The sequence below is a fragment of the Lepisma saccharinum genome, chromosome 21 (genome assembly GCF_977018435.1).
Source record: "Lepisma saccharinum chromosome 21, izLepSacc3.1, whole genome shotgun sequence".
Classification (NCBI taxonomy): domain Eukaryota; kingdom Metazoa; phylum Arthropoda; class Insecta; order Zygentoma; family Lepismatidae; genus Lepisma; species Lepisma saccharinum.
The window spans coordinates 59,007,679-59,030,062 of record NC_139249.1 but is presented as its reverse complement, the minus strand read 5'-3'; the positions used below and the strand labels follow the sequence as shown (position 1 = coordinate 59,030,062).

Below are 22,384 nucleotides of genomic sequence, written 5' to 3'. Positions count from 1 at the left end.
GAATGAGACAATTCTTTACTCTGACTGCATCAATATGAAGACATTAACTTGATGACTTTTATCTTGTTATTTTACTGTAAGGTTCAGGTAATGGGAACTTCTGCTACTGATTGCAACTTGTTAGATGGCACCACATGTTCTGTTTTTACATTCAGCTCTATTTATGTTTGCAAGTTTTCAAGCACTTTTTTCGGTTATTTTTTGGTTTTGGCACTTTATATAGTGTCAAGAAAAGATATCTATATTTTTTATCTTCTAACTTGTTTTTAGTATTGATAATTTAATTTTGTCCTTTTTACATTATGTTAACACTGTAGGTTTTGTTCAGGAAAGCTGCATTTCAATTTCATTATGGGTTCAATGACCCACAAGTAAACTTCTCCATTTTTATATCTAGATGGAACGTCAACATGGTACTTACTTCCGTGTGAAAAACACTAGCCATTCCATCCAAAACAAAATAACCTTTAACTCCCTATGCTGAACAGTTCTCATTTTACAGTGGTTTATATACATCATATTTTTGTTTACATGATGTATTTCTATTCCATTTGCATATTCAAGATGTCTACAATTCTATCAAAACAAAATTCCCCAGCTTTACCACGTTTTCCAGACAAGAAATAAATTTTTCCAATCATTAGGGCACTGTGCCACAGGGTCTAGTCGGTAGGGTGTCTGACTGCCACGCAGGGAGACCTGGGTTCGATTCACGGGGTCGGTGATCTAAGGTTGGAATTTTTTCCAGCTTTTCCCCCCACATAAAGCAGCTCCAGGGCTCACCCAGCCTCAAATCATCTCCAAAATGGCCAAGATCGAGAATGTGTGGGGTCCTACCCCCACATCCCCTAAACGTGCCTTCATTGCATGGTGCTACATGGACGGGGAACTTTACTTTCACCATTAGGGTAAGTGGTGTACATAAACATGTGTGGAAGAAGGTAAATTAATGAGCTTGAATGCTTTGGAAAAATAGTTTCATGTGGAAATATATCGAGCTTGAATGCTTTGGAAAAATAGTTTCATGTGGAAATATATCGAGACAAGTCGTGATGGAGCGAGACTAGATACTTCAAGACGTTTCAAAATGAGACCAACAATGAGACAGACATACATCTGAAAAATCGAGACTGTGAAATTAAATTTTTAACTTCGAAGTATTTAAGCTTTAGCGGACATCAGACATGTAAAAAAAAATCATAGCTGGAGAGCTAATTGTTGTAGAGATATGATTTTTTTTTACGGAATGATATGACTAATACTGGAAGTGGAATTTATACAGCTTTCCTCCCAATAAGGAAAGTTAAAGAAGAAGAAGATGAAGAACATCAAAATTGTACACAAAAATTGGCATTCAACATTCCCCTGTGGCCACCACAATAGAACAAAGTGTATGAAGAAATGTACAAGGTGTCCAAAAAGTCAAGCAATCAAAACTTTGAACTTATGTACGTAACTTTTGTACAAAAAGCGATAGAAACATGAAACTTACAATGCATATTAACTTTGTCTATGTGGATATTTTTTAAGCATTAAACAAGAAAATCATGCTCTACATGAACATTCACTATGCGGAAAAATTACTAAGGTGTAAATGTTTTTGTACAAAGTGAAAACAAAGATGGATAAAAGGCTCCTGAGAAGTCGCTTGGAAAAATTTTTGATGTGTATTGATGTTGTGTGTGGGTATTTATCGAACTGATAAAAAAAAATTCTTTTACACATTTAACATATTACAGAGGATTTTATAGGGTTAATTATACACATTCACAAAAAAGTATGTTTCTTTTCAAAATTACGAGGTGTACAGGGGAACATTGGTTGTGTCAGAGGGTATCTGACATCTGGCTATCTTATTCAATCAATGCCCAGAGGAAATAAAAGATTTGAAATTTATTATACAATAACATAACCTACCCATCTTTCTGTATGATACCTACTATGCAGTTCCACTCATAATGGAATAAAAGCGAGACGGGCATGAAGAACATCAAGAAATCCATTGCAATTATATGCTAAAGCACTGGGATTGGCCTAACAATTTGCCTATTCTTGAGTGTGCTTGATGATTACGAGATTGATGTACCTTCACCAAAAATGATTCTGATATCTATGAATTACTTATGTACATTATTCTATAAATTACATCTTTAAGTGATTTAAATATTTAAATCAGTGATTAAAAAAAAAAAAAAGTACCTGATTGAAATCCAACTACCATGATGTCAAGTCGGCTACCTAACTGGCAGCCATAGTGGAGATGGAACGGTGAATAGTACCCATTTTTGCTCATGACTTTACTTCAATCCTCTGAAGCTTTAGTCTCTCCCATTTGCAATGGATGTTAGGAATCAACATTCAGCTCAAAATAAACTAGATTTGGAAATGGAGATTAGGGGACCTGTGTAGAAAAATCTGTGCTACAACTGCAAGTAGAGATTTCAGTAAAGGACTTCTGGTGCAGTTCTAGCAAGGAAATCATCAGAAAAGAAGAGGCATGAACTCCAGGATGTTTCGGAGAGCAGCATCTCAGCAGAGGATGACTTCTCATCTACAGAGCAACTACCCAACATACCAGATATGCCAAGAAAATCAATGGAGCCTGCATGGCACGGGGCTATATGCAAGGGGAACTTTACCTTACCTTACCTGTGTGCATGTGAAATGCACTGTAAGAGTGCATATTAACTGTGTCTAGTGCAGTGTAATAATTAGGCCCAGAATTTTAATGCACAAAAAATACCAGCAAATGTGATATAAAAAATACAATAATGCCCTAAAAACCACAAAAAGTGCTCCACAAAATTTTTAAAATGCTCTTTAACAAGCAAAGTGCAAAGTGACTGCTGATTGTCTGTACCTGTAGAGATCGACCACAAGGAAAAGAACCTCCAATGAAAAGCGTTTGCGCACCCTTCCCTACTGTTATGGGGCTTGGGGCAGTGTTGCCAGGCCAATCGGGAGATTGTCCTTGGGAAACAGATCTGCAAAAAAATCTGACGATCTAATAGTAGCGGATGAACGACGTCTCATAAGCATGTGCACTGCGTAATTGCCCCAAATCTTGGATGTCTGCAGATTTTTTCCAGGGAGGGGCAAGCAAGGTACTTTTTTCCAGGGTGGTAAATGAGGCACCCATAATAGTGTTCATCCCTCTAGATACGGAGAAATTTCGATAAGTACAACAAACTTGCTCTAATCGTGCTGCATGGCAAACAACTAACTGCCTTCTATGCTGCAGTGAATTGACTAGAAGAATCCAGAATTTAAAAGAATATGTTAAAATTCTTAACTCGATTGCCGTCTAGTATTAATATTGAAAAGCTAAATACTGATTTCTAGTGTCTGTTAGGCAGTGGTCGGAAGTAGCGCACTACTTGTAGCGTCGCTACTGTAGCTAGCTACAAAATTTGTAGCGGTAGCTGTAGCGGCACTACATTTTTTAAATTGTAGTTGTAGCGGTAGCGAAGCTACAAAATTCCTGTAGTTGTAGCGAAAATTTCGCTGCAGCTACATTTTTTCTCAGCATTTTGAGGTAATGTTTGAATGTGGTAACGGCGTCAAAAATAAATGACAATATTGCTTACTTTTGCAAGAGACTCAAAAATACAAAGTCCATTACATGCAAATACAGATAATCTAGATTATAAATATCTGCATAATTTATTTCATTAGCATCTGAATAATTCTAATATCCAGATAACTAACTGGCATATATGAATATATTCCGGCTAATAGCCATTTATTTTAGCTGCATCGCTATTTTGGGGAGAATCATGCCTCATTTGCTACACCGCCAGGAAAAAAATGCCCCGTTTGTGCCACCCCTGGAACAAATCCTGTGGATATCGAAGGTGTAACAGATCGCAAAATATCGATAATTACTGTGTAAAACCAAACTTACAGCGCAAAAACAAGCGATCCATTTTCTACTAATCTGACAAAGCAATAGTGCCAGCAATCAATGATTCAGTTCGTTAACAGCATTGATCATTGTCAGTGTATAGGATCACACTGGCAAGAAATTATTGTTACAAGAACGATAGTGTTTCTGGAATTACAATTATTTTGGTCATAATGTTTGTTCGCAAATTTTAAAATTACAATATGTTTAGAACACTCGGGTTTACACATCAGTTTTCTCAATATATTTTATCATATTGTAAAAAGAACGTACAACTTATTGACTTTCCTGCAGAAATGACACTTTTTTTTTGTTAAAATACACAGTTTTCAAATTTATGTATTTTTCCTACTATTGCGTCCCTTTTCTGTAACATTTTCTAATCATGGCAATGAGGATGCATTATTTATTTAGTTATTTTCTTATCTGTGGCCATTTTCTGCCACTTTTGGCTAATTGTGAGAATGGGGAAGAATGATGAGCAGAGTGGGGAATGGAGGAGCAGGAGGATCCCATCTTCCCAACTAGGAGTCTTTCCTAGTGTTTGTTTTGAGTCCACTTTATGCACAAATAAGCTGATTGAGACTGATACGAACCACCATGTGCCCTCCGCCAGGTATCGAACCTGGAGCCCTTTAACTACAAGGTGACAATTACAATTTCCACTGTGTCTTCGGGGAAGAATTTCCAACAGAAAAACTTACGTAAAGCATTGTTCCTTCCACCTGTTTCTCATTTATACCTTTAGAAGCATCTCCCAGCTATCCTCAAAGTTCGAGCAAATATCCACCATCCCCCAAATAACATTCTGTTTAAGTTAAGAAGATTAAATTGCTAAATATCACATTTTTATTCCCATTTTGTGCAACACGTTCTAGTTAATTTTGATACATGTGATATTCTTCCAGTTAATTTTAAAAAGAAGTGTCATAAATATTTTTCAAATGACAATAAGAACATCACGGATATGTGTAAGACCTAGTTTTTTGAATTGATATGCCACTTACAAAGGTATTTTATTCTCAAACACTTTATTAAAAAATATGTAACTGAAGTAACACTGCTATAAAAATTATAGAATGACGGGAATCATGGTAATAAATAACAGAATCTATTTTTCAGTACGTACAACTATCATACTAGGGCTTCTTTTGAATAGCCATATAGTTGTTTAAGTTTTTAATACAAAAGTAGCGCAAAAGTAGCGAAGCTACTTTTTGGAAGAGTAGCTGTAGTTGTAGCGAAGCTACTTATAAAATGTAGCGTTCTGATCACTGCTGTTAGGTATCCTTCCAATCATGAAATGGACAGATTGATGCGATGGTCAGATTCTAAAATCATGTGCAGACTAAGAAGCAATGAAAATATTGGAACATTTCACAGTGCTGCTGCCCAGCAATGGCGCACACTTTGGGAACCACTGGCATAGTGTATTTTATGCAAATATCACACACTACTCAGAAAAAGGTGAGAACTGCTGAGTAATTGGAACGTGCAGAGAAGTGAAAGAACTTCCCTGAAAATGCAGAATTTCAGTAATAAAGATTATTTCTGTTCTTTTATTCAGAGAAAAAAATAGTGAGCTATGCTGTGTGGTTCATAACGCACACAGCTTTGATGCCTGTACTGTTCATGTCTAAGGCATGAATGCCAAGGGCGTTTTGCATTTTCAGTAGGAAGTTTACTCTTGCGCAATATTTTAAATAAAAAGATATGTCTTGTTAACTACGAATGCTAGAGTTGCAAATTATAGCTCCTTATTTTCAACATAGGCTACAATCCTATGGTTGAAAAATCTCAATTTTCATTTACCAAATAGAAGAAGAACAGTCTTATTTTCTAATGACATTTGAACTCGTTGGGCATCTACATACGCAATGCCGGGACCCAAGGGTTCAAAATGGTCCATGTATATTGCCAAGATGTGACATGTGTGTCACATTTGTTTTGTTTTCACTTTTTGGAACATACTGTGTCTCAGATAATGTTCAGAGATACATGTTTTGTGTACTACACATGCCTTCATGCATCCTATTAGTAATTAGTAATGTTTAATTTGATTCTGGCTGTATTTGGTAAAGCAGTGATTTTTTTCAGCAGCCCCTTCCCTTCAAATACAGCCAGAATCAAATTAAAGAAAAGAAGAGGAATCAACTCCGGGATGTTTCAGAGAGCAGCATCTCAGAGGAATTACCCAACATACCAGATATGCCAGGAATATTAACGGGGCCTTCATGGCACGGTGCTACTATATGTTCGGAGATACATGTTTTGAGTACTACACAGGCCTTGAGGTATCATAGTGCTTAAAGGTTAACTAGGAATTCAAATCTTAACTTTATCCCAACGGCTTGCTATCTTTCCAGTTCAACAAAGATCCTTTGTCCCTTAAGAGCCCAATTTGGCTCCAAAGAAGTGATCAGGGCTACATATGATTCCACAACATTCAGTCGTGAGACTATGGGAGGTGTGTGTGTAGGAGTGAGTTGTTTTTTGAAAGAGAGGTGCGTGTGTAGAAGTCCTGCATGCTAAACTGTGGGAGTGAGTGAGCACTATGATAAATACTGTGCTCGTAGCACTATACATAGTATAGTGGAGGGCACTTTCTGTAATAGAGCAAGAGGTGAGCTAGAGTGTGGATCTCACAAATCACAACCGGGAATGTACATAAGGAAAGAAGTCCTCCTCCATGGCCTGTGCTTTGGGCTCCGACTGCAGAACGGCATGTATTCGAGAATGCCTGGGTTCTCGGCCTATGCATAGGACCAGTGGCAACCCACCATTGTGAGGAAATTGGGGAGCTACGAATGAGGAGCATAACCCAGTCATAAAAATCTCCTATAACGGCTGGAGGTTCGACATGCTGACCCCACGTCACCCCATTACCGGTTGAAGATCTCCACACCTCTAGGTACAATTGTGGGAGGGAGACTGGCAGTCGGGAGATTGGCCTAGGCCCTTCAAGAGCTGTCAAGCCATGGGTAATTACATAAGGAAGGAAACAATGTCGAATAAAATGAAATGTACTGATACGAGGGGATTCCCTCGTACTTATTCAATGGAAGCAAAAAACAAATCCAGTGGTAACCTATTTTAAACTTTTCTGCAGATCATTTAGCAGCAATGAAACAACATTTTACAATATCAATGATTTTTCATATACTGAATATCCTACAATCTTTTTAATCTTCAGTCCTCAAGTAACAGATGATCCAAAATTACTAATAAAGCTCATTTTCTCATGTTACAACAATACCCTTAGAAGTGTAGAGGCATACCTAACTGCACAGCCTTGTCTCTCCCGAATCAACCTAGCGTGACATATATGGAATGCAGAATATAAGCAGGTTTTCTTGGAGTGATTCTAAAAGAAATTTCTTTTGGGGCTGGCAACATTATCATGTGACTTTCTGTTTTGCGATAAGCAGCACACTTCTTAATGCTCGTTTGTTTTGATCTTGCTTGTTGGAAGCTTCAAATCTGCTGACAGTTAGTGAAAAATGGCTACTCATAAAAAGTAAGTATATTTTTTATTATGTCTAACTAACATTTACGGCATTTTGATGAAACTGATACAAGTAGCAAGGACTGCACTTTTTGCCACATAGACACATTTCTTCCATAATGGCTTGTTTCCTCTTGTAATTTTTGTTTGAATTTTGTTACATATATGGCACACTAGGCAGATCACTCAATTTTCGAGATCGGGAAAACCCGTAATTTTTTTTTCTTGGTTTACATATTCACGTAGCGTGAATATGTAAACACATAACACGTAAATATGTATTTACGTAGCGTGCAACTTAGAATCATTATGTTATTTTTTTTGGTCTACGTGTACACCACAACTCCTACAATACTGATCAAGAACAACCATGTGTTCAACAACTATAGTACAGCCGGTATAACCACAAAACTATAAGTACAAGGCAAATTCCAAACTTTGACCACGTATATCTCCGACAAACATGAATAAAAATTGACGCAATAGGTCTCGTATGAAAGCTCATCGGCTGTACAAGATAACCAATAGCCAAAGGTTTCAGTACCTCTTTACCATAAAATAAAAAAACATTTCTCACTTCCCACAAATCAAAACTTTTTAAAACGTCAATACTGGTTTTTCAGCACACAACTAGCGTTCAACATACAATTACAACTGAAACATTTTTTAAAATAAGTCACTAGATTTATACTATGTCACTATCTCTTCTCCTCTAAATTATCTTTTCAGGGGTCTGAGCGTACATGATATAGCAGATTTATTAGAAAGTGAGGAGTTTGATGCCCATTGTGTCTACATAGAGCCTCCCGCACCCAATGCCGATTCAGATGAGGATTCGGCCGATGAAGACAGCGGCAGGTTGTTAGATAACCTGGGTCTAAGACAGTTGCAAGCTGGAGCAGAAGCTGTTCTTCATAATAATCTGCGCATAGGAGGCACTGAAGATAGCGATGGTGAAGATAATGAAGGTAGTAGCTCCTCAGAACCACGAGGTACGTGTCAACAAAGGAGAAATATCCCCAAGAAGGTATATAAAGATTGGGTTCAAAAAGATATTGATGAACTTTCTACGATTTTCCCGGACAGTGATTATACTGCATACAGGAATATGTCACCACTTAGTCTTTTTGAACTCATCTGGGATGATGCTCTTTTCGACTTTTTAATAAAAGAAAATTCTAAATATTTTCTTTTCAAAAATTGTGGAGATCCCAGAATTACATTGACGAAATGAAGTGCTTTTTTAGGGATATTGCTTCTCTCTGGATATAACATTTTACCAAGCAGAAGACACTATTGGGATTCAGGTAGTGACATGAGGAATGAGATGGTGTATAATGCTATGAGAAGGGACCAGTTTGAAACCATTATGGGGTTTTTACACCCATGCGATAATACAGATTTAGATTTAGATGGCAAAATGTGTAAACTTCGTCCGTTGATAAATACACTGAAAAAGAAATTTAGTGCGCATTTCAAACCGGATGGACATATTGATTTTGATGAATGTATGATCAAATACTTTGGAAGGCATGGATGCAAACAATTTATAAGAGGTAAATCCATTAGATTCGGCTACAAGGTATGGTGTTTGAACTCTAATGCAGCAGGTTACCTTGTGAACTTTGAAGTCTATCAAGGCAAAAACCCACAAAGGAACGTCGAATATGAAACAGCTTTCGGTAAATCAGCTGCACCATTGGTCCAAATGATAGATGAATTTCCACACGAAGTCAAGCCTCTACCCTTCCGGTTTTATTTCGACAATTTGTTCACATGCATCACGATTCTAGTTCTTCTAAAAGAACGTGGTTATGGAGCAACTGGAACTCTTAGACAGAACAGAATTCCCCAAAACTGTGACCTGAAGCCTCCTAAAGCAATGGCTAAGGATAAGAAAAGAGGGTATTATGATTCCAAAAGTAGCAAACAGAGTAGAGTTGTTGTCTGTAAGTGGTTAGACAATTCAGTGGTGACCATTGATTCCACATGTCATGCAGTGGAACCAGTGTCATCAGCATCTAGATATTCCAAGGAGCAGAAAAAGAACATTGCCGTTACTTGACCATGTCTGATAGGGAAGTACAATCAGTTCATGGGTGGTACAGACAGAATGGACCAAAATGTTTCGAAATATAGGGTTCATATAAGAGGAAAAAAGTGGTGGTGATCCATATTCACACTTCTTATTTATTATTATTGACACTTCTGTTCAAAATGCCTGGATCCTTTCAAGGAAAACTGGACAATTTAGAAGATACATCGTGGAATGTTATCTTACTACTAGAATGTGCGTCAAATCTCCTGCATATGGCGATAGCCAATAGCAGCGCACTGCAGCGGTGCCATGTCGAAATTTCACATGGAAAAGAGACAGCGTGGTTGAGCGAAACGCCTTGTCACATATAATAAACTTAATGGGAGAAAAGAACATACCTGATTATGTCAGAGGGACTGCCAAGGGCTCCTCGTCACTCCAACAACTGCCGTTGTCGTCCTCATTGTCACTGACCGCACTACTTTCGCCCTCTGTGTCACTGTCCTTCAAATTTATTATAATTGGGTCCAAAATTTCGTCCCGACCCATCTCCTTTAAAAAATAGTTTTCCTCTAATTGTTGTGCATGTTTAACACAAGTGGCCCATTGTTCTTGTGTTACATTGTCAACCTGATGCTTTACTTGAGCTCACACAAGCTCAATTGCATTGTACTGACAATGGTATGGCGGCAGTCGTATTATCTGATGCCCCCCCTTCCTTAGCAAGTTGATCGAGCTCCTGCTTTGTAAATGGCAGAACACGTAATAATTCTGCTTTAGTTTCTGTTTGTGAAAAATTTATTCCGCGTTGCTGTAACCATTGTTGAATGCCAGTTTTGCAAGTAGAGGTGTTCAGAATTTTGTTAACTATTACGGAATGATAACCTGCATTATCCATAATAATTATGCTTCCTTCTTCCAAGTAATTAATGAAACTGTTCAGAAACCAGTCTTTAAATGTATAAGCTGTCATTTCGTTGTGATAATCTGATGTCAATTTTGATCGAAATACCTACTTACTCTCTGGTAAGAATTCCGTGGCAGGACTGCTGGCTACCTTTCCCTACGGGTACCTTTAACCCACCATTTCTTGAGGAATTTTGCCAAATACATCTTAATGTGTGGTTTTGGTTTACCCATGTCTCGTCAAGGTAAAATATTAGTCTCGGAAAAGTTTCGGAATGCAACAGGAATGAAGGGAGAACAAAAACGCTACAATGCAAATACGTTTATAATAACATTGCTTCTACAGAGGGAACGGTATAAGCTACAATCACGCTTGTTTTTCGTACATACGTACTCACAAATTCATTATCTTTTCATCTGTTGAACTACTGACACTTGAAATAATCTATTTATATTCAAGCGCCAGGTACACGGTTTAGTAGCGAGGTGAAACAGGTTCTGAACTAGGCAACGCCACACATCTGTGATTCACTGGTGCTGTTCAAGGCCATATGCAGGAGAGTTGACGCACACTCTAGTCCGTCACTTCCCAAGGGCCCTGGGCATCCCGGAATAACACTGGTAACCACCAGAGTCAAGCTTGACAAAAGATACGACTGAAGGAATCACAGGAAACATCGCCATTGTGCTGCAGAAAACTGTAAAAGTTCCCCTGCACCATGTGTGTAAAGTAGGCTTGTGTTTTGAATGTTTTGAGCCATTCCACACCAACTGAACCTTTCCTTTAGTGCTTTGAGTATTGATACTTGTAAGACCATATTTTGTGCTTGAAATATAGATTTCTTTGCTTAGCTTAACATGTGCCAATGTAACAGGTCAAAATTGACTACTGCCTAGCATGACATATATATCACGGGCCATAAATCGGTGAAGGTACATTGTACAAGAAATTATTCATTAAAATTATTAATTTCCTTATAAAGAAGTGTTTTACTCCAAATCCAAACATTTTATTGTAAAAAAAAAAAAAAATCAGGCAGATTTGGGTTCATAGTCAAAGATAAGCAATTATTCAATGTTATGGTATTCATCCTTACTAGCTAATTGCTATATATACTAAAGAATACATAGAGGAAACTTACATTTTTAAACCATTTGCTAATACACGCACTATGGAACTTGTGTTGACACGAGAATTCAATTGTATCTTCACCACTGCCCATCTTCTCTAGGCAAATTGTGCAATTATCTCTTGTAAGTGAGCTGGTCCTCCTCTTTCTACAATTCAAATAAATACATTATGTTAATACAAAATCTGTACATTGTTTTTTTCTTTTTTGAGAAATATATCTATAGAAATATTTTTACTTATTTATATTTTCATTTTTAAAATGACACATGGGTCATTCCATATAAAATCAAATTTGCTACATTTGTTCACATGGTCCCTGCTGCTCACTCAATGGTTACAATTTCATATTTTGAGAAATGATAGATGAGGTAGGAAAAAGACAGAGAAATGATGTACTCACTTTTCGGCGAAACTGTTTCTTGTTCTTGTTTTATTAATTTTGGCTAGAATTTGTTGTAAAATTGTGTTTGTCTTAAGAAATAACCAAAATTGCTTGGACACAGGATGGATAAAAATCATTATTTTTTATTTAAATCGGTTTTTTGATTCTTGAAAAAACGCTTAAAATTACTGGTATGGTTTTTGGCACCACATTATATATGTGTATTTATAGAAAAGCTTGAACAGTTTGATTAAAGAAAAAAGTGTAATTATACATTTTTCTGTTTCTGATACTACTATGGAAAAGTTTGTTGAATATGTTAATGAAATTATAATAATTTCAGTAACTTTTATTCCAGTGAAAATAAAACAATCTGGATGTACTACATAATTGTAACTTACATAGTCTTTGTAGCTGAATTTTGGCAATTTTTTAATGATACTTTGCAAAATATCAACTGCCATGTTTATTTACAGTTTAATGATAATGACACTATTTATGGTTTAACATGATTAGTATTTTGTATATTATTCTACACAAAATGTTTGCTATTTTTGCCCATGAAAATTATTGAATTTTAAATCAAGAAAAATTTAAGTGTTTACAGTTTATGAGCTAATAAACACCATTAAATGATTACAAGATTAATATACTTTCACCAAAAGTGATTCTGAAACCTGCAAAATCCTTAACATCTTTATTCTATAAATTATTTCTTTAAAGTGATTTATAAATGTCTTTTCTTTTCTTTTTAAATCTCCCGATTTAAATTAATCCACCTTGTTTCGACACATATAATTTTAAGAACTTTTGAAATCTCAAAAATTCTCTCTAAAGCTGAAGAAAAAAAAATCACAAACTTACGGGTTGGATTCAAAATAGTTTATCACCATGAGCCCGAATTTGAAATTGAGTGAAAATTGCTGGAGTGATAGATAGCTTTATGTATATGTTGAGAAACAAAACTAGCGTTTAGAACTTTTCAGTGAAAAAAACAGGCTCGACTAGGACTCAATTAAGGGTCTCTAGCATACCGTGCCATTGCTCTATCACTCAGCTACCAAGACAGCCTGGCTCTGCCTGATTTTTTGCCTAATTTAACGAAAGCTACAGTTTTGTTTGTCAATCACCTCCACTGGCAAGTGGAACAAATCTATAGTTGTTTGAATTATTTGTTTTAGTATTTTACTCCCTTTAAATTGAATGGATGATTTTAGTTTGTACAAAATTTAAAACAAATTTACAGGATGATTCAAGAATTTGGGGCCATAAAAGCTCAGTAATGTAGATAGCAAAAATGGGAAGAATAGAAACTTATTCGAAATATGTGGTTTTTGAACTAATACGCTTGAATTTTCAATGTGGAAAGCACCGTTGAGGCTCTGACAAGAATCCAGACGAGAGAAAAAAAAAATGACTTGTTGGCACATGCTTAAAATTTTACCACACAACAGTACACCTCTCACTCGTTTCTTTAGTCATTTTTAACATTCATACTTACCTATTCTGCATTACGAAAGATTCTTCTAGGTGGTATTTTGCTTTTTTCACGAAAATAATTTCAATTTGTGACATGAGGAGTAATTATTGTTGTTCCTTATTTCACTTCTGTACGACACAATATGGCAAGACAGCTTGACTAGCGTGGTACATCATCATTGTGTATGCAGTGTTTCCAACCTTGTCAATCGAAAAATCCCCATGAACCATTCACGGATAGCCCCAATTCATGAATAGCCACACAAACCATGCACGGATAGTCCCAGAAACTAAAAAATCCCCACGATTGATTGATTGATTTAGTTTATTTTACTTTGCATTTTGTGCCTCTTGGCTAATTTGCAAAGATGGGGATGGGTGATGAAATTGATGAATGGACATTCACAAACAACCAAACCCGACCGGGATTTGAACCCGGGACCCTTCGCATCACAGCACGATGTGCTAACCACTCGGCCACAGGGTCGGGCAAAAATCCCCACGAACCATGCATGCTTAGCCCCACAAACCATTCATGGATAGCCCCATGAACCATGCATGGATAGCCCACAAACCATGCACAGCAAGGTAAGGTTAGGTTAGGTTGGGTTATGTTAGGCAAACATAGTTAAAATTGTCATCTTCTAGCAAAAACTGCGTGGTTGGAAACACTGACAGGGAGTTACATCATCAAACATTCGCAACATTTGGTTCATGTAGTGCAAGGAAATGAAAGGAACGAAAATTGTGCGTCGGAGAGATATTTCTGTTCAAAAATACATGATTTCCCGGTGAAATAGAAAAAGAAAATACCTCCACAAACTTCTAAATGCTACAGCAACTCATATCCGTAAGTAGTTTCTTGCATAAAAATGAAGAAATCCGTTGGGACCGTATCGAAGTTTTACCCAACACTGTATTAGGTAGAAAAAGTGCAATTATCGTCATAAATTCTTAATTTACGTAGTACAGAATTTAACGATATGCAAGTGTGAGAAGACCAGACTGTACTTCCTGCTAAATTCAGGCAATCATTGTGAAACATGACTGTGTTGGACAATGAGTTGTCCAGCATACCCTACCCCAGATGTTCAATAGGGTTACACTCAGGTGAGTTTGCGTAACAGGGAAATGTGGATAATTCATTGTCGTGTTCCTCCAAATACTCCCTACTGATCTGAGCCTGATACTGGCTGGAGGCACTTTAAACTACTACAATTAGCCTATTTGTGCATAAAGTGTACTTAACACAAAACTCAGCATTCTGTTCAGAGACTTTTAACAATTGCTTTGTCATGTCACAATAATTTGACTAAGATGAGAACTTGTTTCCCAAGTTAAAATCAGGTGAAAGTAAACAATGGCACATCTATCAGTGGCAGATGCAACTCGACCAGTTTCTATTGATTATCATAATTTTGCCAGTACAACAAATTCAGCAATGCACTTTCCTCAAGAGATTCAAAGTTGGAGAGAGAAACCTGGCTTCTCTCAACTCGGTACTTGACATGCATTGTCACCTTGTCATTAACGCCAGTGGCAGCTGGTGGTCTGGGTCCATGGGTATCAACTTTAGCCTCACGTCCAGAAGAATTGTTGTCACAACCACCCGTTTCTGTTAATTGTATTGGCAATCCAAGTTATGACACACCTTTCGTTCACTGATAATGAGACGATAGCAGAGTCCTATTTCATGAAATTTTATAAAAATAAGGTTTATTACAAATTCGAAATACCCCAGTGATTTCTGCAATTGATCACGAGAGAATATGTGTTGTTTGGTCTCTTTCATGACCTGTAGAAAATTCAGCTTTTGACGAAACACTCACTCACAATGCTATACTGATAAACTTATGTTTTGTAAGGGATAATATCGCCAGTATTTTGTGTAATTACTGTGTATTATTAATGTACATTATCTTCCTTCAATACGTATATATATATATCCCATCAGAAACTCAAGTTTAATGCCACATAAACATTTCAGCGTACACATAAGTTAATTACCATTTTTAATGTACTTATTCAATTTACTCATTAAGGCATGGTGTGCCAAGTTTGAACTTTGAACTGCTTGGATGCTTGGTGAAGTGATTTACGCAGGCTTCTCTGAAATCCCACTCCATTTCTTCCACCTTCTCCTCTACAACACGTTGACGAGAACCTCCGGATTGTTTATTAACACTTCCAGTCGCCAATTTAGTCACATCATGCCTTAAGGTCATGCAATAAAATTCTTTGAGTTTCTCTTTCGTCTAGTACAACTCGCATTCCATTACGTTTCATAACCTTTTAGCAATGATGAATTGAATTGTGGGAGGTTTGAATGGAACATGCTATATATATAATGAATCTCGTTTACAACTCCGGTGTTGCTGTCAGCTGTTTCCCCCTCCCCTTTGTTAACAGCTCTTTCTGCATTTAAGGCAAGGCACCAAATGCTTGCAATTTCGATACCATGCTTGGAACAACATTAGGCGATAGGGAGAGTTCACACTGAAGAGATATGCGACATGTGCTGCTTGGAAGTGAACCCTTATTAATCAATGCAACCTTTCGAACCGAAGAGACACGACAAGCTGCACGTGTCGCATGTTTCTTACGTGTCTCTCGTTTCTCAATACCATGCATCATGTCGCCTCAGTTTGTCATTCACGAATGAGCAGCGAATGCTTCATTCAAAGGAGCTATATTTACACTCTGGAAGAGAGCCCAACCAGCATCAAGTTTGAACCTCTAAGTTGTTGATACAATAAAGTAGCAATATGTACAATGTTTTAACATTTAAACACGATGTTCTTTTCACTTTATCAAGTTTTTGATGCAGTTATCGGCTGTAATTTGCCTTCAACATCGTGTAAAGAGGCCATGTTTTAGCCACGTATGACGTGACTGCTTTTATTTGAAAAAGCCAGCATATGGAAGCACTTTAGTCCAAAATAGATCAGTCAACATGGTGAAGTACTCTAGTCAAGGACGTATTTAGGGGGGTCCAGATGCCCCCCTTGAAAGATTTATGAATTACTAAAATTAAATAATTAAAAATATATTCGTTTAGCCGTTGTTGTATAATTTCCTCTCAACTTATTGCAAGACAAGGATTATATTGGAATCATAGGGTTTTGAGGGTCAAGAAGGATGTATTTAGGGGGTTTGGACCCCCCTTCTCCCACACACGCCTGAAAAACCTATTAAGTACGAAAATTGTAAAGATACTTGTTTAGCATTTGTTGTATAATTTCCTCTGAACTTATTGGAAGACAAGGATTATATTGGGACCACACAGCTTTGAGGGACAGGAAGAACATCCGGACCCTTGAAAAACTTACCAAGTACTAAAATTAATTAATGAAAATATTAGCATTTGTTGCATAATCGATGGTTATTAATTTCCTCAACTTTTTTAATCAGAAATTTACTTTTCTACAACTACATGTGACATCATTTTTGTTATTCAATAAGTATTCAATTATTCATCTATTTGATATAAATTTCATTGCCAGAACACTTGTTTTTATGTAAATTATTCTGATCTTAACTAAAGGTGAGCTACATAATGAACATGCGCTGTTATATCTATTTTTATAGCTACAGTCTTTTTAAACTAATCGTGTAAAAATAATATAATATTAATTTATGTATTGTAATTAGTATTAATTTGATTTAATATAATTATTTTAATTTAAACATTATATTATTATTATTATTATTCCTGAGACACTTAGCTCGGACCCCCCCCCCCCCCGCAACATATTTCTAGATACGTGCCTGACTCTAGTGTATTGTTTCTCAACTGCCGGGTCCTTATATCAACTATACTGAGCTGCAAAAGGTTCTGCTGAAAGAGGTTGACAACTATCATAATCCTAATATCATATTGGAGTTGTGAGTTTTCATTTCTTAAGTCCATTTAAGCTACACTATGTTGCCATTCGTCACCGGACACCCCATACCAGTATGTTAATCCGGTTGCAGCACCACATCAGTATTGTGTAGGGCCACCTTACACCGCAATGACGTCCGCAACCCTTCGAGGAAGACTTTGCACCAATTTGCAAGATGTGTCGACGGGAATCTTGCCCCATTCCTCCTGCAAAGCGGCAAACAGCTCAGTGGTGTTTTTTGGGCAGCATGGCCTGGCTCTCAAGTGGCGCTCCAACTCATCCGAAAGGTGTTCAATGGGGTTGATATCTGGACTTTGGGCTGACCAATCAAGTTTTTGCACACCCATGTCCTCGAACCACGTGTTGATAATGCCTGCTGTATGACATGGAGCAGTGTCGTGCTGAAACAGGTATGGGCCAATACTGAATTGTTCTCACAATGTAGGTAGCGCAGAATTGTCCAGAACTTTTTTGGTATGCATCAGCATTCATATTTCCCCGAACTAAAACACAAGGACCAAGACCATACCACGAAAAGCAGGACCACACCATGATGCCACCTCCGCCGAATTTCACTGTGGGTACGATACAGTCCTGTAAACAGCGTTCACCGGGCATACGCCACACCCACACATGTCCATCGGACTGCCACATCTGGTAGCGCGATTCATCTTTCCATTGTTCGAGAGTCCAATGGCGGCGGGTCAAATTGCAGGCTGTGATATGCGGCTTGTGAACTGCTGCGCGACCATGAAAACCAAGTGTGACGATCTCCCGGTGGACAGTACGATCACTTGCAGCACTACTGGAAGCCGATGAAAACTCCTGTGCCACCATCTGTAACGACAACTTCCGGTTTGACTTCACATGTTTCAAGCATCGATGGTCACGATCTGTTAATATTTTCGGTTTACTGGTATAATAGAAAAGGGGTCTCGAATCTCAATGACGTTAATTTAGATACTATTGTTATTTACAAGAAATTAGGACAATGAGACATATGAAAAGGGAATTATTTAATGGGCTGTCCAAATACTTAAATCGTCTCATCACACTACATACCTTACCATAACAGCTGACTGTCGCAGTGAGTCGACAGGCCCATCATGCACTGGGTGAAGACAAGAGAGTTCAAAAAATATTGTCACTTCATTTTATTTTCACTTTATTAACTTATGCTACTCAGGGTTAATTCACTCGCGAGGCATGCAACTACTTTAGTGTCCTGATTTCTTTTAATTTAGAAAATTTAGGGCAAATTTATAATTTATAATTTTAGAATCTTAGCAGTATGTAACTAATTACGACTACACTCGTAAACAAGCCCCGTTCGGGAAAGCCATTTATAATAGAAATGGTAGGTTCAAATCTTAGTTTGGCATGGATGACGTCTTTACATACAACAGACCTGAAAATAAACACAACCTGGCCGTTAACAAAAAATAAAATACACGTATTTGATATTGAACAAATGTCAGGTTGTGTTTATTTTCATTCTTTCCCATGAAGCCCTGCTTATATTTGATCAATGCTGGTTCGTTTGAGACGGCTTGTCCTTTTCTCAGATAGCAGAAAAATGAGATATTGGGGAAGTGCGGAGAAAGACCGATGGTAATGGTAAATGGAAATTGGTACATCGGTCGGTCATACCTGGTCTGGGTCCACATGTCATGACCCCCCTCTCGCTTCCCTTTCACGATAACATCAAACCTGTGGGCTCCAATGATCATCCCTCATTCCGCCACGTCTGTCCATATTGACTGCTGTAGTTGGTATGAGTGTATTCTCAACCGGCAACGCCTTTTATAGGTTGTATGACGTGTACAGACAATCCCAAGCACTTTTTGAGGGGTGCCTGGTGACGAATGGCAACATAGTGTACATCATGTCCTCTACCATCCTACCAAATTTCATAAAAATTTGCAATGGTCAGCTTGAAAAGTTATTTTTTGTGTGATGATTTGGTATGGAATGACCCATATGCATGTACAAAAAAAAAAGTTTTAAAGACAATTTAGTAATAGAAGGAGTGCAAATTCCACTAATTTTATTTCATAGCCTTTCAGAACATACTTTAAGCTTCAATGTGAAAGAAAATTGGCATGACTGCTCTGCCTTAATTTGATAATGCAAATTTAGTAACGTGAGAAGTGGACACACAAAAAAAATGAACATTATATACAATACAAGAACTTTTTCCGACTATCAGTGCAAAGGAATCTTGGTGACGACATTTTTAATGGAATATACATATATCTATGAACTATAGGAAAAAATTAAAAGTGACATGTGAATGTGATTCTGAGATATAACTTTTTCTGTTAAGCACTACAGACTACCACCACGGCCTTGGCAATAACCGATCCATGTAAAATTCTGAAGCTTTAGCCTCCTGTTTCTCAGTAACTATGAGGTGTAGAGAAGAAAATTTTGCATGTGTTCATACCTTGGTAGTATTAACAAATACACAGTTTCATTAAAATCTAAATTGAATTGTTGGGTTGTCATTCTGAAATTTTGCTGGTTGATTTGATGTGGAATAAATCAGAGATGACTTCCTCCCAAGCTGCAAGTGCAGAACAGCTACAGATGTTACGGAAAAAATCACACTCTATATACACACTTCATGGTGGTTAGGTATAAAGTTTGTATATGTATTTCAATCATTCCATGCAGGTACGTATCTAGAAATATGTAGGGGGGGGGTCCGAACCAAGAGTCTCAGGAATAATAATAATTAAAATAATTATATTAAATCAAATTAATACTAATTACAATAATGGGTAAAAAACTGTATATAAGAATAGAGATATAACAGCGCATATTCATTACATAGCTTACATGTAGTTAAGATCGGAATAATTTGCACAAAAACAAGCAAGTGCCCTGGCAATGAAATTAATGTCAAATAGATGAATAATTGAATATTTATCCAATATCAAAAATGATGTTACATGCAGTTGGAGAAAAGTAAGGTTCTGATTAATATTTTATGCATATTATTTTGAGTAGTAGTGTACACAAATCTTCTTTGTAATGTCATTCAAAGACATATGATCCCAATATAATCCTTGTCTTCTAAAAGGTTCAGAGGAAATTAATAACCATCAATTATGCAAGAAATGCTCTAATATTTTCATTACTTAATTTGAGTACTTGGTAAGTCTTTAGAGGGGTCTGGACCCCTGCACCCCCTGAAATATGCCCTTCCTGTCCTTGAAAGCCGTATGATCCCAATATAATCCTGGTCTTCCAACAAGTTCAGAGGAAATTAATACAACAAATGCAAAATGAATATATTTTCATTTAATTTTCGTACTTAATAAGTCTTTTGGGTCGGGAAGGGAGGGGGGTCTGTACCCCCTAAATATGTTCCTGTTCTTCAAAGACCTATGATTCCAATATAATTCTTGTCTTTCAGAGGAAATTATACAACAAAGGTTAAACAAATATATTTTTCATTATTTTATTTATGTATTTGATAAGTCTTTCAGGGGATCCTGCCCTAAATACGTCCTTGATTCCATGTTAGTTTGCAACCTCTCATGGTTTGTTACACACACACATATATTATATACAGAGCATTCCCTGACATTCACTACGAGACTTGGCGGCAAGCTGCCCGGCATCAGTGCTTGTCTTTCCCGGTGAACGGGTCAGCGACAGTCGCTAGAGTCGGCTATTAAAATTACAGTTTTCTTATTGTGTACTAACCTTGACTACAGAAGGTATTGAAAATGATGTCCCTCTGCTGCAACACATTCCTGGCACCTCCGAAGGAAATTGGCATTTACACGTGCAAGTTCGTCTACTGTAATTCTCCCGATTTTTCGTACAATACTCTCTTTTAACTCACGGATGGTGTGCGGATTGTCTTTGTATACTTTATTTCCCCATTTTTCTTTCCACTTTTATTCAGAACTGACCCTGTTACTCTAAACTTTTTTACGAGGTTTAATATAAGCGACTGTCGCGGACCCGTTCACCGGGAAAGACAAGCGCTGATGCCGGGCCGCTTGCTGCCGAATCTCGTAGCGAATGCTCTGTATATGAATATGTACAGGGTGTATCATAAGTTATAGCGCAAATGGAAACGGTGAAAAGTACACGATAGTAGAAGCAAAAAAAGTCTCAATAAACATGGGGCCACAAATGCACAGTTTGCGAGATAATTGTGAATGTATGGTTATGATCTGTGACTGACTTGATTGTTTGCGCACATCATACTCTTGTCTCTTTGCGCACTCCGAGGTTTCTTTGTTTAAAACTGAACACTGCCGAAAGGGGGCATTATAAACAAACCAAAGGCATAACAGGCACACTTGTAAAGTGACAAGCGTGCAATGTGTATAAACAATCAATTCAGTGGCACATCGTAACCACACATTCGCAATTATTTCGCAAATGATGTGTGTTTATAAATCGAGAAGAGACCATCAATGTGACATTTACAAATTAACACGAGACATGCATTTACAACTCTCAACGAGAACAAGACCAACACTGCCAAGTCTCGTCTCGATAGGATCCCTAGTGGTGAGGTTGTGAAACAACCAATTAACGCGTTCGGGGAAAGAGGTGGCTATTTCGCAGTACAAAATTCAAAATAGATCATACAATTTCAGTATGTGATATAATGCTATGCACATTAATTCCTTGTAATAATTATACATAAACTATGAAACATTGAAATGTACTGTGCAACTGATGTAATCTTCTATAGTGGAACCACGAGCAAAACAACCTGCGCAGACCCGCAAGTCCTGTGCCCCGTACCCCCGCGAGTAGGGGAGGGGGAGAGTTGACCATGCTTCCTTATGGCCCGAGGTGGAGGGAAGAAGGGAAAGCAGCGCGGGGAGTTCTCGTCCCAAGGTTTTTTTCCTTGTGGTCGATCTATACAGTGTATTTTCTCTTATCTGCACAAAAATATTTGGTCATAACAGAAATGAAAGACTGAAATTGCTTCATGGGAAATAAAGTAAAATAGGCTTCTTAAATAAAGTGAAGAGTATGAAAAATGAATACTGTACTTTTATGTCATTCATTATTTTGCACTACAGGTTGTGGTAAATTTCGATAAATGTAAGTTTAACCAAAGCAATATTTTTCACATGACTTGATGAGAATACGCATGTGGCAGAACCCTCCCTTTCA

At 37.4% G+C, this 22,384-nt stretch overlaps 1 protein-coding gene across 1 annotated transcript in view; it reads right to left on the bottom strand.

The window, feature by feature from the left end:
- LOC146003977 (uncharacterized) overlaps positions 1 to 22,384 on the bottom strand; it is a 30,260-nt gene that overhangs the window by 2,413 nt on the left and 5,463 nt on the right. The window contains exon 2 of the mRNA XM_083142509.1: positions 11,496 to 11,631. Within this exon, the coding sequence (XP_082998635.1) occupies positions 11,496 to 11,631 (136 nt within the window). The remainder of the gene's footprint in view (positions 1 to 11,495; positions 11,632 to 22,384) is intronic.